At 42.8% G+C, this 22,633-nt stretch overlaps 1 protein-coding gene across 5 annotated transcripts in view; it reads left to right on the top strand.

Moving 5' to 3' along the window:
- The window catches only part of RNGTT (RNA guanylyltransferase and 5'-phosphatase), a 433,610-nt gene that overhangs the window by 327,858 nt on the left and 83,119 nt on the right, over window positions 1–22,633 (top strand). For all 5 annotated transcript variants that reach the window (XM_075923870.2, XM_075923868.2, XM_075923869.2 and 2 more), the window contains one exon: window positions 12,645–12,745. In XM_075923870.2, the coding sequence (XP_075779985.1) occupies window positions 12,645–12,745 (101 nt within the window). The remainder of the gene's footprint in view (window positions 1–12,644; window positions 12,746–22,633) is intronic.

The following is a 22,633-nucleotide window of genomic DNA, read 5'->3' as shown; positions in this document are numbered from 1 at the left end:
CACTGTCACATATGGTTCCATCAGCTGCCCTGAGACCAATCAGCTGACCAATGCCAAGTGCACAGGAATCTCCTGAGTCCATGGAGATGTCAGTTATTACCCTGTTGTCCCTGTACAAATAGAGATCCAGGGGAATGTCACAAGGGTTGCAGTGGGGGTGGTTCCGAAGTTCCCATACCCACTTGTGATCGGGCTTCCCTGGTTTTAGTAAACCTGCTCCCTACAACTGAGGGAAAGGAAGAGAGCCCACTCCCAAGCTTTCACTAATTTTCCCAGGACCTATTTTCTGATCCTGGGAAACCCCGGAAATCAAGGCAGGAAAGGAGGGCGGCCAAGAGACGGGGCACTCAAATCCTGACCCAGAACCTAAGGCAGGGCCGGGTTGGTGGGGAAACTCAGCCAACCAATAATGCAGCACTGCGAGAGGTGGACGAGCCTGAGGCTGGGCCTAGCTCAGGAGGGCCCCCTAGTATGGAAGGGGCCGAAGGTTCCCCAGAGTCCAGGCAGGTAGGGCCCTCACTTGAAAATTTTGGACAGGATCAGGCCAACGACCCCTTGTATCAAAACATTCATAAAGAGATAGTTGAAGTAAATGAGGTCCCCGTAGAAGGAAGGCCCTAGAACCTACTACACTATCAAGGGGGATTTGTGGAGGTCCGATGGTATTGTGCCTCTTGCCCCGAATGCCAGCTTCATGGGCCCCAGCCACACTTAAGATCCCCACTGGTACCCCTACCTATTATTAAGATCTCTTTTGGGCGCATCGCTATGGACCTAGTAGGCCCATTCGAAAAGTCAGCCTGAGGACACCGGAGCATATTAGTGGTCCTGGACTATGGCACCCGATACCCTGAGGCAGAACCCCTGAGAAATACCCATTCTAAGACAATATCAGGGGAGTGAGTTCAAATCTTCTCGAGGGTGGAGATACCCAAGGAGATCCTAACCGACCAGCATACTCCCTTTGTTTCTAAGTTAATGAAGGACCTGTGTGCACTGCTTCACATACAGGCCCTGAGGACATCAGTATACCACCCACAGATGGATGGCCTTGTCGAGTGGTTCAACCGCACCCTCAAGGACATGATTCGGAAGGTAGTGAGTCGGGATGGGAAGATTGGGATGCTCTACTCCCATGCCTCATGTTTGCCATCCGGGAAGTGCCACAAGCTTCCACAGCTTTTTCCCCATTTGAACTGCTATATGGGTGAAACCCCCGAGGCATCCTAGACCTCGCCAAAGAGACCTGGGTGGAACAGCCAAACCACAGACGCAATATCGTAGAGCATGTTCTCCGGATGAAGGACAAGATCGCTCCGGTTTTCCCTCATTGTAAGAGAGCACCTAGAAAAAGCCCAGCAGGCCCAGCAAACCTACTACAACCGTCCGGCGACAGTCCGGAAATTCCAGGTGGGCAATTGGTCGCTGGAAACTTGAACAAATCTACCATGTTAACCTGCTGAAACCATGGCAAGACAGGGAGGTGGAGCTGACTGCCCTGGGGGCAGCAATACTAGATGAAAGCCAACAGGGACAGGTGGGGTTCTCCCCAGAATTAACCCCAGGCTGGGGGGGAGAGGTTCTTGCGATGCTGGAGCGACACTCAGATGCTGGAGCGACACTCAGATGTGTTCTCAACAGAGTCTGGCCCTGAGGTCAAGCACCACATAATCACAGACCCAGGAATAAGAGTGAATGTTAGACCCTACTGAATCCCAGAAGCAAAGCTCAAGGAGGTATGAAAAGAAGTAAGAAAAATGCTGGAACTGGGTGTCATTGAGGAGTCCCACAGCCAATGGTCCAGCCCCATTGTTTTAGTGCCTGAGCCTGATGGCAGCCTCTGTTTTTGCAGTGATTTCTGGAAATTGAATGAGATGTCAAAGTTTAACGCATACCCCATGCCACAAATAGATGAGCTCATAGATCAGCTGGGAAAGGCTGGGTTTTTGTCCACCGTCAATCTGACCAAGGGGTACTGGCAAATTCCCTTGGCCAGGGAAGCCAGAGAGAAGACAGCCTTTGCCGTCCCCAAGGGCCTATATCAGTACACCGTCTTCCCGTTTGGACTACATGGGGCCCCTGCAACTTTCCAGCGACTTATGAACAAGCTACTGCACCCTCACCGTGCATATGCAGCTGCTTATCTTGATGATGTCATCATCCACACCCCAGACTGGGGGACACATTTGGAGAAGATGGCGGCTGTACTGGACAGCTTAAGGGAAGCTGACCTAACTGCAAACCCAGCAAAATATGCAATGAGACTAGCAGAGGCCAAATACCTGGGGTATGTAGTAGGGAGGGGATTAGTGAGGCCCCAGTTGAATAAAGTGGCTACAACACAGAATTGGCCCTGGCCTGTACGAAAGAAAGAGGTCTGGGCATTCTTGGGACTAGTGGGGTATTACCAGAGGTTTATCCCCCACGTAGCTTCCAGGGCATGTCCCCTGACAGACTTAATGAGAGCCCAGGGCCCAGATGTGGTGAAATAGACCCCAGTAGCAGAGGACGCATTCAACGATTTAAAATCAGCCTTGTGCAGTGACCCAGTGCTCATAGCCCCAGATTTTGAGAGGGAGTTTCTACTACAGATCGACACCTCTGAAGTCGGGTTGGGTGTGGTATTGTCCCAAATGGTCGGGAAAGAAGAGCATCCTATAGTATACCTAAGTCAGAAGCTCCTCCCAAGGGAAAGAAACTATGCCATTGTAGAGAAGGAATGCCTCGCAGTGAAGTGGGCCATGAAGAGCCTACGATACTACCTGCTCGGACGACAGTTCACCCTCGTCACAGAGCACGCGCCCCAACAGTGAATGCACCGGAATAAAGACAGGAATGCAAGAGTAATGTGGTGCTTCCTGTCCCTGCAACCATTCCATTTCCAAGTGAAACATGGGACCGGAGCCAAGCATGGCAACACCGACGGCCTATCGAGGGTGCACTGCCTGCCGCCCCAAGTAGCCCAACCCCATAGTGTTGAGCAGGGGAGGGGGATATGTGACAGAGCAAGTTAAAGGGCTTGGTGGAAGGGGAGAGAGGCAGCTCTTGCAGAGGGAACAGCAGCAATCCTGGCTAATTAGGGGCAGTTGAGACTGGGGTGGCTGCAAATTAATTAAGAGCCAGGTGAAGCTGATTCAGGCTGCTACAAGGCCTCTTTAAAAACCCTCCCTGTAGGGGGGTGGGGGGAGAGAGAGTTGAGAAGGAGTTTTGAGCGTTGAGAGTGTGTGAAGGAGGAGTTTGGAGTTAGAGAAAAACAATTGATAAGGAGACCGGAGGAGCCAAGCAGAACAGCATTGGCCCTGCTAAAGGCTGCAGGGAGACAACAGAGGGACAAACACCAAAACAAGGCAAGTGAGTCTGATACTGTGACTCCTAAACTGTGGGACAGTAGGTTGAACAGGGGTTGGGGCCCAGGAGTGGGACTGACCCCGCCACACTATATTAAAACACCCAAATATAAATGGCTTGATCCTGAGCACCCACAAATCTTATTGAAGTCAGTGGCAGTAAAAATGTAAATTTAGGAGCCTAAAAGGTCACAGTGAAGACATTTTATCAATGGAAGATTAGAGAAATGGGACTTTTATTTAGGAAGCCTTCATGTTTATTAAGGTTTCATATGGTTCTGTAACATCGAAAAAACTGGTTGAAGTGATAAAATAAGACTCAATTAAGTATAATTCCCCCAATCATCCCAGCACTTTTTGTAAAATTGTTACATTTGCAATTCTGCAAATATTTGATAAGAGGATATAATTTTAATGAGATTTCATAATTTTCTGCTCTACTCTGCGCTGATTGTTTCCAGTTCTAGGAACCGCACTCCAAGAAGAATGTGGAGATGTTGCAGAGGGTCCAGAGAAGAGGAACAAAAATTATTAAAGTTCTAGAAACCCTCATTTATGAGGGAAGACTGAAAGAATTGGAAAAACTTAAAAACAACAAATAGTCTACCAGCACCTTAAATACTAGCAAAACATGTAGATGATATCATGAGCTTTTGTGGGTACAACCCAGTCCTGCAAATGACTGGAGTATTAAAAGTCCAGATCCAAGAATAAGGGAAGGCAGTGGAGGGGGAGGAGGAAAGGGGGGGGGAGGAATAGTGAATTAGATTGTTCAAGTTACAAGAGGACCATAAGAAAAATTTGCACCTCCATAAGTACCCATTGGTTGGTTGGTTAAGTCATTAGGATGTGGAAGGTAGTGTGCGAGACAGTCAATATCTTTATTCATTCCTCTCGGATAGGAATCAAACTTGTAAATGAAGTTAAGTTCCAACCCTTCCCGGTGTATTTGGCTTGTAGAATTGGCCTGAAACATCATGGTGACTTTGAGATCCATTAATGAGTATTCAGGCAGGTTAAAGTATTCTCTAACAGGTTTCTGTGTGTTGCCTTTTCGGATATCTGGGTTTGTTTAGTTTGGAAAAGAGAAGACTAAAAGGGGACATGATAGCTATTGGGATGCTAGTTATCAATTAATCTAATAATTGTGTAACTGCACCAGAACCTAGAGGTTAAATAATTATTTGATAGTCCCCAGGGTTGATAAGGGTGCTTCCGCTTTGAAATGTAGCAAGAGCCTGCCTGACTATTGCTACATTTCAAAGGTGGATGTGTCCTGCTACATTCCTCCTTTGAAATGTACTAGAGCCTATTGTGCATTTCAAATATTGAAACACCATGTGGAGCCCAGGCCTGGGGGGGAGGAGGGGGCAGACTCTCTGAGTCCTTCTCTGGCCCAAGGCTCCGTGAGGTGCTTCCACTTTGAAATGTACAAGAGTTGCAACTGGGACTCTTGTACATTTCAAAAGTGGATTGCTGCGGCTGTGCCCCTATCCACTCCCCCAGAGCTAGGGAGAACCTCCTATCTGAGCCCATACCCCCTCCCAGACCTGCACCCCAATCCACTCTCCCAGATCACAATCCACTCCTGCCCTGGTCACAATTCAAACCCCTGCACTTTAATCCCCTCCCTTAGGTAGAAATCAAAATCCCTGCACTCCCCTATACCTCATCCTCTACGCTAGGTCAACCCCTGCACTCCAGTCCTGTGCCTTGGGTCACAACTGCCTCCTTAACCCAAACTCAGTGGCCCCTGACCCAAAAAAGGTTCTCCACCCCTGCCATAAATAAAGACAATGTTGAAACCTTTTGTGTTGTCCATAATATTTTATTTAATTTGAATAGGAAGCCTGGCCAACAAGCCCCCAATTGGGGCCCAGCCTCCATCTGGCCACAGCATCATAACACTGCTGCACCCCCACACATACCAACCCTGCACCCCCTCATATTCCCATATCCACAGACTTCTGTATGTTGAATATAAAAGCTCTGATTCGTATTTTAAATAAAACACAGAGGAATTTGATAGTTTAAGAAGGTAGATGTTACAGTGTAACTGTAGCATGTAGATAAGCATAACAAAGATGCTGGATATTTCTTAATATCAGCAGAGTGAAACATTTTAGACCTCTTATCCCATTGAGATTTTCGGCATTACTCCTGTGATGACTTGCATAAGGATAACTATGTATTCTTAATACCAAAGTATTAAGTAATAAAATAGGGGCTATATCATTCATACATTACAGCCATAGATTATTGGATACTGTGACTGACCTTGATACAGTCAGCTACAGTAGCTTGATGGAAGGTAAATAATACTGGCCACTAGATGAATAATTTTCTGTTCCCTGAATGACCTGGGCAGGGGCTGCTGTGGAGCAATTAAGTCAGGCAGGCACCTAGAACAATAGACAAACTAATCAAAATACTGTGACAGCCCATTAAGGACTTGCTGGGGCTAGTTTAAAAGGCTTCAGGGGAGCATAGGAGCTAAGGACTAGAAGTAAGGAGGTGCACTGTGGAGGAGCAGGAAGGATGTGCTTAGGTACTAAGAAGGTAATGGGAAAGGTCATTTAAGGAAGTGTCCCTGGGTGGACTTCAGCATTGATAGTGAAGGAAACACTGCATGTTGGCACTGCCCTTAGGGTCCTTAGACCAGAACCCAGAGTAGAGAGTGGGCCTGGTTTTCCCCCAGACTTCCCCACACCACTGCAGAGACTACACCTAAGAGGGGAGTCTGGGAGCAAGAAGGGGTTCCACTCCAAGCCAATTGACTGGCCTATGATGAAGGTGGCTCAGTAAGCTGTGACCCTTCCCTCTGTGTTGTGGACAGCAAGCCTCTGAGGCAAACGCTAACTGCCTAGTAGAGCAGGACCCCAAGGTCATTGCTCTGCCACAATATGAAAGAAATGTTGATAGCTGTTTACAGATTATTGCATATACAATAGCAGTCGTCATTTTATGAAATGATGTCATTTGGTTCTTTATTCTGGAAGATATTTATGATATTATTTACCCTTCTAGAGGAAGTGCACCATAATCAGATATTGATTTTTAAAATGACTAGTTAGTTAATCTGGTCAAAATAAATCTTTTTATTTTACTTTATCTTTTCTACTTTACTTCTTCTGTTGGTGAATATTGTATTTACAAATATTTAAGCAATTGAAGCTATAAGTTTGTAAATTTTATTCTTAAGGTAAAAAAAGTATTACAGAGAGAATACAATAAACAATAGAAGTTCCTGTACACCTGCTAAAAGTTTACCAGAGGTCACCCAATTAGTCAAATGCAGCCCCTTGTAGGTCAAAGACTTTCCAGACTTTCTGCAACAATTGGTGACTCCTGTCTGTAAGGTCCTATCCGTTAGAAACAGAAAGACCACCAGCCCTCAAATCAGTTTAAATGCAGTCTTTTATGTCAAAAGCCCGTTCTTTGTCTGTTGGTATCTGGAAAGCCCTGTTCAAAATAGAATTTTCAAGCCTCCGCAGGGGTTAGTATCTCTCTGCAACCTGGCCCCTGGAGTATGGGGTCACAACTTGAGTGAGTCACCTTAATCACTCTCAACTGTTTTTAGTTCCTGAAGGAGCTAAAAGCAACCTTCCCTTTCTGGAGTTGTACAGAATCCTTGGCCCACAATGATACATAAGCCATGCTTAATCTTAATACAAGATGCTCTCATGTGCAATATAATGCATGTGGTTGCAATATTTGTCACTAATACCTCTCAATAGTCCTCCATGAAGATCTTTTTTTTTTTCAGGTTCACAGTATGAACTTTGAAAACACAAGCTCCCAAAAGAGAGGTTGTAGATAGACATAATGTCAGCCATAGTATCCTCCAGTGGTGACCGGACATATCAGGATCTCTGGAAACTTCTTATTGGTGTGGTACAGATCTTCCAACATTTCAAGTGTCTAGAGCAGAATGGGTACTACCCTGGGGTGAGGGTGCCGCCCTACTCTCTGTGGTAGGAGACCCTCTGGAGTGCACAATCAGGTGCTGTTTATGGGGAAGAGAGCCTACCCTCCGCTAAGCTTGTAGCAGCAGATGCTTTGACTTCTGACCTACAGGTCTTGCAGCATTTAGCTTCCCACTTGTAGTGTTGCTACCTGGCCCTTGGTGCATGGGTCACAACACAGCTCAAATTTTTCAGATCTCCCTCATGTGGAGGTAGCTGCATCAAATTAGAGTGGCAAGCACAAGTGCCATGTCATAGGGCCCCTCTCTGAAATATGGCCCACTCACCAACCTCCCTGTTGGGAAGTGAAGGGGGTTGGGTCAAACCAGAACCATGGTGAAACCCTGTGCAACCAGAAGCCCAGTCACAATACGCAGTGTGGGGAACTGAGCCCAGCCTGCACTGCAGGACAGAAGCTGCTTTAACAGAGACACGAGATTTTGGAGACCAAAGCAAGATCGTCCTGCAAAACCAAGGACTGGAGCGAAGCCTGATAATGGATCAACCATGGATATGATGTGCGCCTTCAAAACGTACATGCTCAACTTCTTTCTAATGAGCTAAACATGGAAGGGAGCATCAACAGATAAGAAAATTTCCCTAACAATTACTTAACAATTTAACTGGTTTTTAAGTTGCCAGTATACATTTCTGGGAGCAATATTTAACAGTTCTGATTTCTGTGGTTGGAGTGAATTAATAGGCTTCATATTGAAGCATTAATCTTCACTTTCAGATGGCATTTAGATTAATATACTTGAAAAGAGGAACTAAGCGTTTATAATTGTTTTCTGCTCAGGGTAAATTTGTCATATTTACTGTTTATTTACCATTTCAGTGAGCAGTTAGATCTTAGACAGATTTATTCAGCTTTTGCTTTAAAACTATGAATGTATTTGCTAGAACAATTTATAATTTTAGATAGAATAGCTCTGTAATGTGCTAGGGTTGATCTAATGTGAGTCTGTCACATGCTTCAGGTGCCAAATCCTTGATTACTTCAACCTAACATTTAAACAGTATTTTGATTCAGTACTTAGTGTTGACAAGGGCTCAGTACTGTTTGGTGTGTATGTGATCACTCAATAAGGAAATAAAACCCCTTCACGAGGATTATTAATGTGTTTTGGCAGGCTGAGATTTCATTTTAAACTAGATTTCTGTGAGTTTGAGACCTTCATGTCGACAGTTTCCTGTAATGAGAACAGTAAGTTTCAAGATCCAACTACTCTCTGCCCCTTTCAAACTGTTTAGAGAAATGTTAGTGGATCACTTATGTTTTTTTTTCTTTCGATGAGGGCCTGTGCTAGTATGTTTGTACTGCCATTACTTCTTGGGCATGTTCTCTTAGATCTCCTTATGCAAATTATTGTTGCCCTTGGCAAGTGTGATGTTTGTCAACAATAATTTTGAAATTTTTACCGTTGCCACAAATGTATGTCCAAGGCTGTTAAGTTTCCGCTGCTTCAGGTAGTTTGATTTAGGGGCTTTAATTCGAAATACCGGGTCCCTGCTGCGTGTAGATGCAGGCAGTTAGTCCGGACTTATAAATTTCAAAAATGGCGACCGGTCGGGAAGATGCAAATCAAGCGTGGGATATTTAAATCCCGGGCTTGATTTGCAACTTCAAATGCCTACATTAGCCTCCCTAGTTCGAACTAGGGGGCTAGTGTAGACATACCCAAACTTTTCATCCATAACCTTAGAATAATTCTTCATTCTCTCTTCTTCTGCAGTTGGTTTTACATTGGGCTTTAAGATGATTTGGTAATTTAGTGCAAATTCATTTTTTTTATTAAGAGCTTGTTTTATATCCATGGTGTGGTAGATCTGAGGTGGCTTTCACAGTTTAAATGCATTTCTTCAAGAACATAATGCCATACATAGACAGCCTGGCATAGTTTTTCCACTATCTAGGAAATGTTATTTTCAAAGACGCAGGTTTGGCCTATATAGCCTTCAGTGTCCAGGCAAGAAATGAATAGAATCACAAGTTTTAAAAATCCTCAACCTACAAGAGAGTACCTAGTATCTGCTTACAATCCTTTGAAGCCTTTGGAATTTCTCAGTTCAGGATCTGGCATAGAAATCCTGATCTGTGGATCTTAAATCTAGGTTACTTTAAATTTCAGTCTCCCTTTATCTGTCCCTGTCTAAATTAGGGATGTTAAAATTAATGTAATTAAGTAATCATGTAACCATTGAAAATTTCAGCAGTTACGCACAGGTGGCATTTGGCTCCCCAGGAACTGGTGCGTGTGGGGAGCTGGCTTACAGAGGCAGTAGTGCAAAGGGTAGAAAGAGCTGATATACAGGTTTGAGCCTGTACACATTGGGAGCTGGCTTAAAAGCTGTCGCCCTGTGCATACTGGGAGCCTGCATGTAACCATGAAGATTGACTGATGAGCCTGGGCTAATCAGTTAACTGTACACAGTGACACTTTCACATCACTAGTCTAAAGCACCAAAAATAAAAGAGTTAAGAGAAAGGTTTCCATGTGTTATATGAGGAAATGTTTAATTAGAAGTCTTGAAACAGTCAGATTGGCATTGGTCCTTTACATGAGTGACAGGTCAAGTCCCAAGGGTGCCGCACCATGGAGGGCCAACCTGTACAATAATGCAGTCTGGAAAGGTTAAAGAGCTTACTCTGAGTAATACTTTTCTTGTTTTATTTTCTTATTCGGTTAAGATAAGTAAGTCTATATAATATTAATATTGATCTTCTTTTTAGCACTTTAGTGATAAAACTATAGTTTGAAAATACACATTAGTATGGCGAGAAATGAACCACATAGCCTCCCTTGAAAGAATGTAAGTGTTTCAGACTCAGGGTCTTTCACCAATTACTCTTGCAAGGGAAAAGGTGGGAGAGAAACAACAGTGAGATGCAGTGACTGGTAGGTATGGAAATAGAGATGCCAGAAATGGCAGCTGGAAGATCTAACATGAACTGACTCTAAGAAGGAAAAGAGATTAATATTTTGTGGTTTGTGACTCTTTTTGTATTTCATCAAGAGTATTCTAGGCTCTTTGCAGAAGGGTATTCAGACAGCTGGATACCTCACACTTGTATACATACCTGGTGGAACAATGAAAAACAGTTCACTTTTACAGTGCAATTGTAAGCGGGGGAATGATCCCGCTATTGTGGGGAACTTTCCTGGCTTCTCTACACCCCGGTGAAATGAACCAGCGAAAGGATCTGAGTCCCCGCTCCCACTTCCTTTACCCCACGGCTCCCTGATCCTGAGGGCTGCCCCTCCACTCTCCTGAGTAGCAGAGCCCTTGAAACCCCAACAAGGCTGGGCCCAGGTTTCCTGGGGCTTAATCCCTGACCTTGTAGTCACTAGGGGCAGGAGTTAGGGTGTCCCCACTCCGAGGTGCTCTCTTCACACTGCAGGCCTTCTTGGCCCAGTGATCACTTCATAAGGTTCAAAGCAAATACAATTTATTAAACAACAATTGATTAAAGAGAAAAGAATAAGACAAAATGAGAATGGTTAAATGAGAACACACAGCCCTGCTCTGTAGCACAGGGACATCAAAACAGCAGCCTGCAGAGTGTAAGGACAGTCCACAGTCTCTTCCTTACAGGCCCCTTAGAGTCCTTGGATGTGCTGCAGGGGGCTGCAGGCTGGACACACTTGCTCTGGCAGTGACCACACAGCCTCAAGCTCTAAGTGGCCAGACCCCTCTCCCAGTCCAGAGTCTCTCCCCACACTTTGCAGTTCCCAGCTGCAGGCTGTGCTGTGTGGCCAGTCCCTAGCTTCTTGCATTGCTTCTCTGTTCCTTTTGGCACTCTGAGCACTGCCAGTCTGCTGCTAAACACAGGGTCTGCGCTCTTGAGCTGTGTGTGTCAGGCTCAGCTGCTGCAAAAACTGCCCCTCGGCACACAGCTTGCTTTGCTAGGGCAGTCTATCAGCTCCCTGTTTTTGCAGGACTTCTTCACACAGCTTGTACTCCTATTTCAGCTCTCTGTCTTTGCAGGACCACTTCTGCACACAGCTTGTTTGTTCAGAGACAGAGCCAGAACAATCCCAGCTCACAGGGAGGACGGGGCCTGGCCTCTCACTGTCCTCACTGGCCTGTCCAACCTGTCAATCAGGCTGAGCTGGAGTGTTGGCTGCTTTCCATTGTCTCTGGGTTCAGTCAGTCTCATGAACTCTTCCCCTTCAGATACTGTGAGCTGGCAAACCAAAAACTCCCACAGAGTTTTAGTAAGGGGTAACAGTCCCCTTACACAATCATATATTGTTAATTCCACAGAAATGATTGATCCAGGAGTAAAAGAGTGGAAGTGTGTCTGTTTGGTTGGGAGCACCTATGAATTTAATGAACCATAATGAGGGTTATTAGTGTTACCTCTGATGATATAAGAGAGGATTGATTCTTTTACATTATAAAGAAATAGAAATAGTAAACAAGAACTTCAGACTAAACCCCATCTCTTAAATTTCTTACATGTGAATCACATAAGTGTGTCCTAGTTTACATGCAAATACCATCATATAATAGTGGGTTCTAAGGTAGTTCTCCTTACACACTGTCAACCCTAATCCACTGTCTGACTTTTTTTTTAATATAATGAACTGATGACTTCTATTGTATTTCTGAATACTTAACATAATACACTTTTCCTTCTATTCTACGTGTCAGTCGAACAAGTACTCTATTTCTTAGGCTTATTTTTCCTGGATAGAGAAGCAGCATACAAAAGGTAGCTAGTATGGTTTTCTTTAATCTTTACACAGCACAATCTTCGATCGATAGAAAAAATGTTTCTGATTGGATCTGAGAAAAAACATGGCTTACCATGACTTATTCACATTGTGTTTAAATAAAAAAGCAACCCATAACCAAATACAAAAAGCAGTACAGCTTACAGAATCACTCATCTCAAAATAGTCTGAGAAATTTGAGGGTGCAAAAAAATTGTTATATGTGTGTTGCCAGCATTTTAGATTCTTATTATTCTGTTTCATCTCAGTTTGAGTTTCCATGTGAAAACTACCTTTCTAAGAGCATATTATCATGTTATTAGCAGGAAGATATCAAGTATGTTAATTTATAATTACTTTCTCGGTTCTTTGTCCTGTGCAGTTGTTTGAATACAGTGGGATAGCAAATCAGGTGTAAAATGAAATGGTGACTACTTTGTTACACCTAAGTATTGTATTTTATCGTACATGTTGCCAAATACTTCAACTAAAAGAATATTCTTAACTACAACTATCCCAGAAATAAACAGTTAATAAAGTAGAAAATGCTGAATTTTAACTTAAAATAAAACTAATAAAGCATAATTAAACTGCTCTTTAATTTGCTTTAGAAATACAGGCCTGGTCGATGTGATGATATTTTGAAATGGAAGCCACCCAGTCTGAATTCTGTTGATTTTCGTCTAAAGATAACAAGAATTGGTGGAGAAGGGTATGTAATCTCTTCCCTTCCTTACCCTTTTTAAATATAATCTAAAATATTCACCTGAATGGTCCTTAGCAGAAAATATTTCTCTGGTATTATATCTTGATCTTTTCTAGGTTTACCTCCCCTTCTCCTCCACACATACTCCTCTTCACTTTCTGTAGCAGAAGTGCATTAGAAGCATAGACAGTTGTTTCTTTGACTTGTGATTGGTACTGTACCAAGAAGCTGTACTGCAGATGTATATAATATAGATAGGTTAATTTTCCTAATTTGTTGTTGTGAAAGAAGATACATTTTAAAATAAATTAAGCAGTCTATTCCGGCTTGGACTTTTAAAATACCTCCTATTTTTTTATAAAGTAAAAATAAAATGTTCTTTGTTAAAATATTATCTATCTACAGGTGAACAAAATGATATGACAGTTAATATTTATTCAAGACCTTGCTTTAATGTATCTCTTTGACTTATTAGTTATTTAATATCTACCAAAACCCCACTAAGGAAGATAAGGTTTCATTACCCAAGACATTTAAATGTTTTTTAGAATACAACACTTCTACATATTTCTCTGTCTGGTGCATCTGCTGCTTCTAAATTGCATTAATGTGTTATACAATGGCAGTTCCCATGTGTGAGTGTACTGGAGTTTAAGTCAATACATTATGTTTTCCATGGAAGAGATTTTGTTTAAAATCAAGTTAATTGATTTTCAAGTTGTTTAATATTTTAGTGTCTGGTCTCGTTCCTGCTGACAGTTTGATATATACTTTTCTCTTCATGCCTCTAGTAACTATGAAGAATGTAGTTTTTCAGTTAATTTATATTTTGCTCATTATTTCAGCCAACAGAATCGAGTAATGGTAATAATAGCACATCTAACACTTCAAAATATTCGCAGGTCTTGTTAATATATATAAATGGTGATAGATTGTGAGAGTGTCTCATTCTAAGGACAGAAAGCCAAGAAATATTTGTTTAGATGTCAACAGAAAATGTCAATTTAATAACCAATAGAAAAACTGTTACTACTGGGAAATATATTAGAATGTTTGTTTTTTATGTTTAGCTTTTGAGTGTCAGATGTTTAAAACAAAAAACAAATATCACGTTCTCATTGCTCTCTTTAAAAATATTAATAGTAATCACATTATAGCTGCCCCCTAGGAAGATTTTCCATAATGAAAATTAAGCTGTATTAGCTACATAAGTTATTTAATTGCAAGATGTTTTTTGTGTTTTCTGCTGAAGCCTAAAAATGTTGCAATAATGAGCCATGATGGCCACATAAGAAAAGTTCTCTTATTTCATTTTTTGTCATGTATGTGTTTGATAAGATGATACCAATTTTACACAGAAATAATAAGCAAAAATGTATGTTGATTATAATTTTTTCAGTTGGTAGATTTATGTTGATATTGGATTAGAAAAAGAAAATGCTTATAAACAAGAACAATTTCCAGAAACTTTCTGAGAATCTTTTGGAGATAGGGTATTTAACTAGATGAATATTTGGTCTGTTTTAGTATGGGGATTCTTACTTTCAAATTATATTCCAGCAGCATTATTATGTTTGGTGCCCAAAATGCAGAAGTGATTTCTAAATTACTATGCAAGTGGTTACTTATATGTAGGCTTGGCAGAAATGGAAATGTATTTATTTATAATTTTGTTGGATAATATCAGTTATTTTAAAAGGAGTAACCCCCAGCCCATGGGCTCCCGCCACCATCCCATGTTGGAGCTGGCTGGCGGCTCCCAACTCCCTGCCCACAGCAGTTACTGGTTATCTGGAACAGGTAAGCATCACCCATTTAGGGTGATGTTAACTGGTTGACCTTTCACATCCCAATTCCTAATGTCTTATACAACAGAGACTCATCCTCTCTCGCTTTTCAAGTCTCTCCTTAACTCTCATAGGGAAATTGGTGTGGTCCTGATATTTGCCAGGCTGGGAATATGTTGGAAAGAGGGAAAGCTGAAGGCAGCCTCCCAAACAGGTGGAAACAAGGAAATGCTGATGTCATGCATTGTACAATTTGTTCATGATTATTTTCAGATATTTTAAATCAGGGGAAGGTGAACTTTTTGGCCTGAGGCTACATCTCAGTATGGAAAAAATGTGGCAGACCATGTGGCAGACTATTAATACTCTCAAAATTGGGGTTTGGAGTACGGGAGGGAATGAGGGCTCCAGCAGAGGGTGCAGATTCTGGGGTTAGGCCAGAAGTGAGTTCAGGGTTCAGGAGAAGGTTCCTGGCTGTGTATTGGGATGTGGGTGGAGGTGAGAGCTCTGGCTGGAGGTGCAGGCTTTGGGGTAGAGCCAGGGATAAGGGGTATGGAATGCAGGAGGATGCTCCTATCTGGAATCAAGGTTTCAGAGAATTAGAGGGGGATCAAAGCTGGGACGGGGTAAAGATGCTGCGGGGAGATTCAGGGGTATAGACTCTGGATAGCACTTACCTCAAGTAGCTCCCAGAAGCAGTAGCATGTCTCCCCTCTAGCTACTATGCAGAGTCGTGTCCAGGAAGCTCTGCACACTGCCCTGTTCACAGTTCCTGCCCCTGTAGCTCCCATTGGCCATGGTTCCTGGCTAATGGAAGCTGCAGAGCTGGCACCTGGGATGGGAACACTGTGCTGAGCCACCAGAAGTCCCTAAACTTAGGTGCTGGAGGAGTGACGTGCACCTCAGAGCCATGGCAGTGCAGAGCAGAGCAAGCCCCTGAGCCTGCTCTCTAGTGGGAGCTCAAGGGCCAGATTAAAACATCTGATGGGATGGATGTGGTCCATGGGCCATAGTTTGCTCACCCAGTTTGAATTAATAAAACTGCAGCCTAATTAAAGCACATCCATTACTACTTGTCTTTTTTTCCCAGCGTGGCTAGACAATGGAAAGTTGTTTGAAAGAAGTAACAGTAATATAAAGATTTTTAGATGCTGCGAGAGTATCAGAATAGCACGTAAATTTATGCTTTGAAAAGGCATGTCAGGACCCTGAGCACTGCTGTAATAAAATGGCTATGAACAAGTGCTTGTTAGATTGAGTTCTATAATAACCAAAAAATTGTTTCATTAAACTGGGTGGGTGCCTTGCTGCTAGCAATTCTGAAATGATGGCATTGGGCTTCCTTTTGTTTTTTAGCATGCTAGGCTTTCTGAAAAAGCAGGTATTGATACAACTGTCAACCCATTAAGGAAAATGGTTTTTTCCCCCCTTAGGTCAAAAATACTATATACTGGACAGAGATTTGATAGCTAAGCAATCCAAAAGTGATTAGTCAACTTCCATGAAATTCATCAGTTATTTTACAATACACTTAAACAGTGGTGTTTATGGAATCAGAATTTGTCCGTATATTGATTAGTCACTGACAAATGGTGAGACAAAGCAGAGGCATTTATCTCAAATAAACACTTGAGAATCTTTTCTGCTCTCCATGGAGAACTGAACAAATGGATTCTGAAATAGTGAGCAAAGGTTATTGCCCACAATTAGCAAGTCCTCCCTTTATCTTTTACTTTAAACATGGGCAAATACCTCGATCTGTAACACCTCAGGAAGAGATCTATCAGAGCTCACAATCTACATAGTATTAATGCAGGTCTAGTTATAAGAAAACTCAAGTTACTTGAGGAAGTGATGTTAGCAGTGATCAATTTGTGCCAGGGGTTGACAGGGCTGAGTCCTAACACTTCTTGACTTAATTCATAGCCCTTGTACCTCAGGGTTTGCTGTTTCAGTTATGAAAATTTAAAAATTGCTTGATCCCCAGCACTTCTTCCATTGCAAATTAAACTGTGTCAGTGACTTAAGCAGTGTCATCAGTCTTTTCACTGCAGTAGTACTTATCTAGTGCCCTTACCATTGGATTATGGGACACTGTGTGTTGTAGAGTGTCTTTTGGATAAGATGTGTAACTGAGATCCTAATTACTTGTAATAATCTTGTGGTAGTTTTCATACCTAAAAAAGGCGATGTCTGTAGTTACTATCAAATTCAAATTTGTATAATTATTTTCAGCCTACTTCCTGTGGTTTTACATGCAGTTTCCATCCCTAAATTCTTCTGTATCAGTAGCGGTCTTGTGAAGTAGCGGCTCTGGTCCACTCCAGACATAGATGTGATTCAGTGATGGATAGTTGGATGATTTTTAATATATTCAGTCCTTTTCCCACTGAAGTCAATGGAACTTTGGCCATTGAATGAAAAAGGAGAAGGATCAAGCCCATGATTTATAAAGCAGCATCAGAATTAAAAGTATCTGTAAAAGTAAAATATTATTAACAACAGCAAGTTGCTGTAAATTAAGGCATTGATCCACCCAGTAAAAGGACGATTTTATAGGGGCTTTTTAGGGTTTTTTTATGAAATACAGAGGCTTGCCTCAAGTCCCAGTCCAGTTTTAGATGTATATATTAGTCAGCTGAATGAAAAAAGTGTTGGTTGGAAGGCCTGTTTCTCCCAAAAGCAAGAAAGTAAAACTGGAGATTTCCAATCATATATATAGTAGCCCAATGTCTGTGACTGTAACGCTGAAATGCTGGCTGTTCCCTCTGGGCGGCGCCACTGTCTGAGTCATGTCCTTCGCCTCCTGCTGTGGCACTCGGCTGACTTCTGCGCCGCCCAGCCGAGCCACCGCGGGGGAGCAAGCGGCACAAGTGGTCGTTTGGGTGCTGCGGTCCCCATGCAGCACGGGGCTGCAGCATGGGGAGCGCGGGGCCCAAGCAACCACTTGCGCCATTTGCTCCCCCGCGGCGTACCGGCTGGGCGGTGCAGAAGTCAGTCGAGTGCCACGGCGGGAGGGAAAGTGGTGTGGGGCAGTGACGTACGCGGCCAGGAGGCAGTGCCTGGCTGTGTACATCACCTTCTCACCTCCCGCCATGGCGCTCAGCTGACTTCTGCGCCGCTCAGCCGGGTCGCCGTGGGGGAGCCCAAACGGCCACCTGCTCCCCCGCAGCGGCCTGGCTGAGCGGTGGAGTAGTCGGCCAAGCACCATGGCAGTAGGTAAAGGGGGGCGGGCGGTGACGTGCAGCGTGACAGCGGCCCCAGGCCCTGGCCGTGAACATCACCGCCCTGCCCCCCTTCGCCTCCCGCCGTGGGGCTCGGCTGCCTTCTGCGCCGCTCAGCTGGGCCGCCGCGTGGGAGCAAGTGGCGCAAGTGACCATTTAGGCTCCGTTCTTCCCATGCATCACGGGGAGTGCAGTGCCCAAACAGCCATTTGGGCTTCACGGTCTCCCGAGTGAAAGGCAAGAGAGGGAGGAGAAGAGAAAGAAAGAGACAGACAGAGAGAGGAAGGGAGAAAGCAGGAGGAGGAGGGGAGAGAGAGAGACGGAGTGAGAGACCGGAGGCTCAGGAGAGAAGACCAACATGGAGGAGAGTCCTGAAAATCCCATCTTATGATGGGCTAATTGGCTAGTATTGTATAGATTTAAAATAACCTTATCTTCACTTGCCAATATTTTGAAATCCCTTTAGGTTTTCCCATGTTGTAGTGTCACAACTGCAAGCCCTTCAGCCTTTGAGTACTTTTTTGTGTTTTGCCTAAATTATAATTATCCTAATAGCAGTAAAACTTCAGGAACATGAATATACAGATCTATATTATTGCTAAGGGATCTGTTAATCAAAGCACGTTAGCAGAAAGAAGATGTCAGTAATATTTAGCTGCTCTTCTGCAGCACCCTGGATTTATCCCAAATGGAGAAATGCTTTACAAATCTGAAGTATGTTCTCCAAAAAGCCAGATTTTGAGAACATTTTGGGGAAAATGAAACAAATATTGAAACATTTGAAGAATCCATAGGTATTAGTTTGTCAGCATTTTCACCGAGAAGTCTGGAGGTGTGCCTAATGTAGTGAATACAAGCAGAGAGAAGGTAAGTTTATAAGATAGGATACACAAAGAACAAGTTAAAAATCACTTAGGAAAGTTAGATGTCAGCAAGTCACCAGGTCCTGATGAAATGCATCCCAGGATACTCAAGGAGCTGATAGAGGAGGTATCTGAGACTTTAGCTATGATCTTTGAAAAATCATGGAAGACAGGGGAGATTCCAGAAGACTGGAAAAGGGCAAATATTGTGCCCATCTATAAAAAGGGGAATAAGAACAACCCAGGAAACTACAGACCGGTCAGTTTAACGTCTGTCCCAGGGAAGATAATGGAGCAGGTAATTAAGGAAATCATATGCAAACACTTGGAAGGTAATAAAGTGATAGGGAATAGCCTGCATGGGTTTGTGAAGAACAAGTCATGCCAAACTAATCTGATAGCTTTCTTTGATAGGATAACGAGCCTTGTGGATAAGGGAGAAGCGGTGGATGTCATATACCTGGACTTTAGTAAGGCATTTGATACGGTCTCGCATGATATTCTTATTGATAAACTAGGCAAATATAACTTAGATAGGGCCACGATAAGGTGGGTGCATAATTGGCTGGATAACCGTAGTCAGAGAGTTGTTGTTAACGGTGCTAAATCCTGCTGGAAAGGGATAACAAGTGGAGTTCCGCAAGGGTCTGTTTTGGGACCCGTACTGTTCAATATCTTCATCAATAATGTAGATATTGGGATAGAGAGTACGCTTATTAAGTTTGCAGATGATACCAAACTGGGTGGGGTTGCAACTTCTTTGGAGGATAGGGACATAATTCAAAATGACCTTAGCAAGTTAGAGAAATGGTCAGAGGTAAACAGGATAAGGTTTAATAAAGAGAAATGCAAAGTGCTCCACTTAGGAAGGAACAATCAGTTCCATACATACAAGATGGGAAGCGACTGTCTAGGAAGGAGCATGGCGGAAAGGGATCTAGGGGTCATAGTGGACCACAAGTTGAATATGAGTCAACAGTGTGATGCTGTTGCAAAAAAAGCAAATATGATTCTAGGTTGTATCAACAGGTGTGTTGTAAGCAAAACTCGTGAAGTCATTCTGCCGCTCTACTCTGCACTAGTTAGGCCTCAGCTGGAGTACTGTGTCCAGTTCTGGGCGCCACATTTCAAGAAAGATGTGGAGAAATTGGAAAGGGTACAGAGAAGAGCGACAAGAATGATTAAAGGTTTAGAGAACATGACCTATGAAGCCAGGCTTCATGAACTGGGCTTGTTTAGTTTGGAAAAAAGAAGATTAAGGGGGGACATGATAGCGGTTTTCAAATATCTAAAAGGGTGTCACAAGGAGGAAGGAGAAAAATTGTTCCTCTTGGTAACTGAGGACAGGACAAGGAGTAATGGGCTTAAAGTGCAGCAGGGGAGGTTTAGATTGGACATTAGGAAAAAATTCCTAACTGTCAGGGTGGTCAGATATTGGAATAAATTGCCAAGGGAGGTGGTGGAATCTCCCTCTCTGGAGATATTTAAGAACAGGTTAGATAGACATCTGTCAGGGATGGTGTAGACGGAGCTTGGTCCTGCCTTGAGGGCGGGGGGCTGGACTCGATGACCTCTCGAGGTCCCTTCCAGTCCTATGATTCTATGATTCTATAAATTACGAGATCCTGTGACAGGTCAGGCCAGAGGGCTGCTACAGAGTGGGGAAAAGAACCTCCCTCTTCCCCCCCCAATAAAAGGCCTGCTATGTAAGGGTAGAGGGCTACAGGGAAATTTGGAGCAGCTGGTAGGGAGCTGGGTCAGGCAGATTGGGGCCAGCTGACTCCAGTTCAGGCCTACTGGAGGTGTCCTGGAGGACTATAAAAGCCTCCCAAGTCAAACTGTGGGATAGTGGAAGGAGATGTAGAGGAGAGACAGAGAGAAAAATCAAGAGTTTGAAACAGTGACGGCAGATACAGAGTTAGAAACAACAGGGGAGGGAGTTCCGGCATGGCTACCTACCTCAGAAACCAGCTGCAACCCCCAACCCTGGGAAAAGGGGGAAGACGGTTGACCTAAATACTGACCAGGGCCAAAGGGAGCTTGCCACAATACATAGTAGTGGCATACCAGAATTGAATCTCACAACTATTCATTCTTTTTTTTAAGCTCTCTTTTTCTGCAGCTCGCCTTGTGGTTTTTTGAATAAAGTTTGTTAAAGGCAAATGACAGATAAATGTTTGGTCTGATTGGCTCTGTATGGAAACATCCTAACAGGAGGGACAGTCAGATTTGTCAACCATTAATACCATTTTCTGTCACAGGAGAGCACAGTTTTGTATGGAACTTTGACATACAGGAAAGGTTGAAAGGTATTTTACCTGTCTTCTAAGGGAGAAATAAATTATAAGGTGTAATCCATGTTGGCCACATTGATAAAAATTGAAACAAAGGGTCAAATATCAGTAATACAGGGCAGGAAATTGAGAATTGAGGTGAAATGTGTTTTAGGACACTATACGTTTGCTAAATTCAAATCCTGGACCTCTTTGCTACCAACAAATACAGGAAATTAATCTCTTTGAGCCAGAGAAAAGACTGGTTTGTCATCTCATATAAGTAGTTGTCTCCATATTTCAGTCATGAGTTGCCTTATAAATCCTACTTTCTTGTCTATGAATGCTAGTGCATTCCCAACCTGAGAAACATTAACCAACCAGTGACTGGAAAAATCATAACACAAAAAACTATTAAACTAACAAAATACACTGTGCATGGTTTTTGTGGTCTCCTGTTGCACTTTGCTTATGAATTGTCCGTTTAGGTTGTCAGGTCTTTAAGACAGATTCTTTCTATTCCTAATACTGTATTCTTATACCACACTTACCACTGTAGTGTCTGAGCTGTATACAAATCATAACAATACTAATTCCCCAGAATTACAATTGTTGCATAATATAAAAATCCAAATTAAGTTGGGCTTCCATTGTCATGGGTGCCCTACAAACATAAAATAAAAGGCAGTCCCTGTCCCAAAGAGCTATAGTACAAACAAGGACAAGATGCAAAAAGAGGGTATAGAACTCAGTTGTGGGCAGGGGAGACAGTGATAAGAAAACATTTACATTTATTAGCTAAGTGTAAATATCAAAGTTTTGTTTTCTAATAAATTTAAAAAGTATAAATGATCCCTAAAAGACCATTTGCTTAGACTTATTAGGCAGTTTACCATAGACATCACAGAAGAAGTAGCTCTTAAGAAGGGGTTTGAACAAGGCTAGGGTATGGAACATGCAAAGTGGTTTGGAGGTACATTACGTGTATGAGGGACAGCATAGGAAAAGGCACAAAGGTTCTTACAATAGAAGTATGCAATGAAGGGTGCCATCATTGGCATAGTGAAGGATGAGGGTCACAACAGACTCGGGTCAGGGTTTATCTGGATGATACAAGATTCTGCCTCATGGTACGGTCACTATATGGGCTGTATTTTTTTATATGTGGATTCTTACAATCCCTGTCTGACACGTCAGTTTAATTGAAAAAAAATCACTTTTAAATCTGGACAGCATGTATACTGAACATAATGTTGTACCTTCCACAGTTAATATTCAGCATGCTTTTGGAATTTCTAATGTTGGCTTAAAAAAAAAAAAGCTCAATTTTTTGTGTGCGCGCAAGTGGCAGCCTTGGGCAATCTCCATCTGTCAGATAATTATTCTATTTTAGCAACTAATTTCTACAGATTTTTAAAAGCTTTGCCTCTCATTATCCTAAAATTATCTGTATGCTTAAAAATTGAATTTAAATCTACTCTTACATATTCTGTAGGCCCTGCTTTCTTCAGACCATGAAGTCTGAGTTCCCTCTTGACCCACCTGTCTTAAGGTGGACTTTCTGCTTGCTTCAGTGTCCGCAACTTAAGAGCTAGTTGCTCTGTGAAAGAAAAGTTAGTGCATTTCCCCTGCTTCTCTCCAGACAAGAGGTCATGAGGTAGGATCCCAAATATCATGTATCTAAAATTAACCCATTTCTTATCTACTACTGTGTCTTTTTATGTATATTTTGTTCTAACCCCTTTTT

This window comes from Pelodiscus sinensis, chromosome 3 (assembly GCF_052426305.1).
Source record: "Pelodiscus sinensis isolate ZL-2025 chromosome 3, ASM5242630v1, whole genome shotgun sequence".
Taxonomy (NCBI): domain Eukaryota; kingdom Metazoa; phylum Chordata; order Testudines; family Trionychidae; genus Pelodiscus; species Pelodiscus sinensis.
Note: the sequence above shows the minus strand (reverse complement) of the source record. Positions and strands in the feature narration are given on the sequence as shown.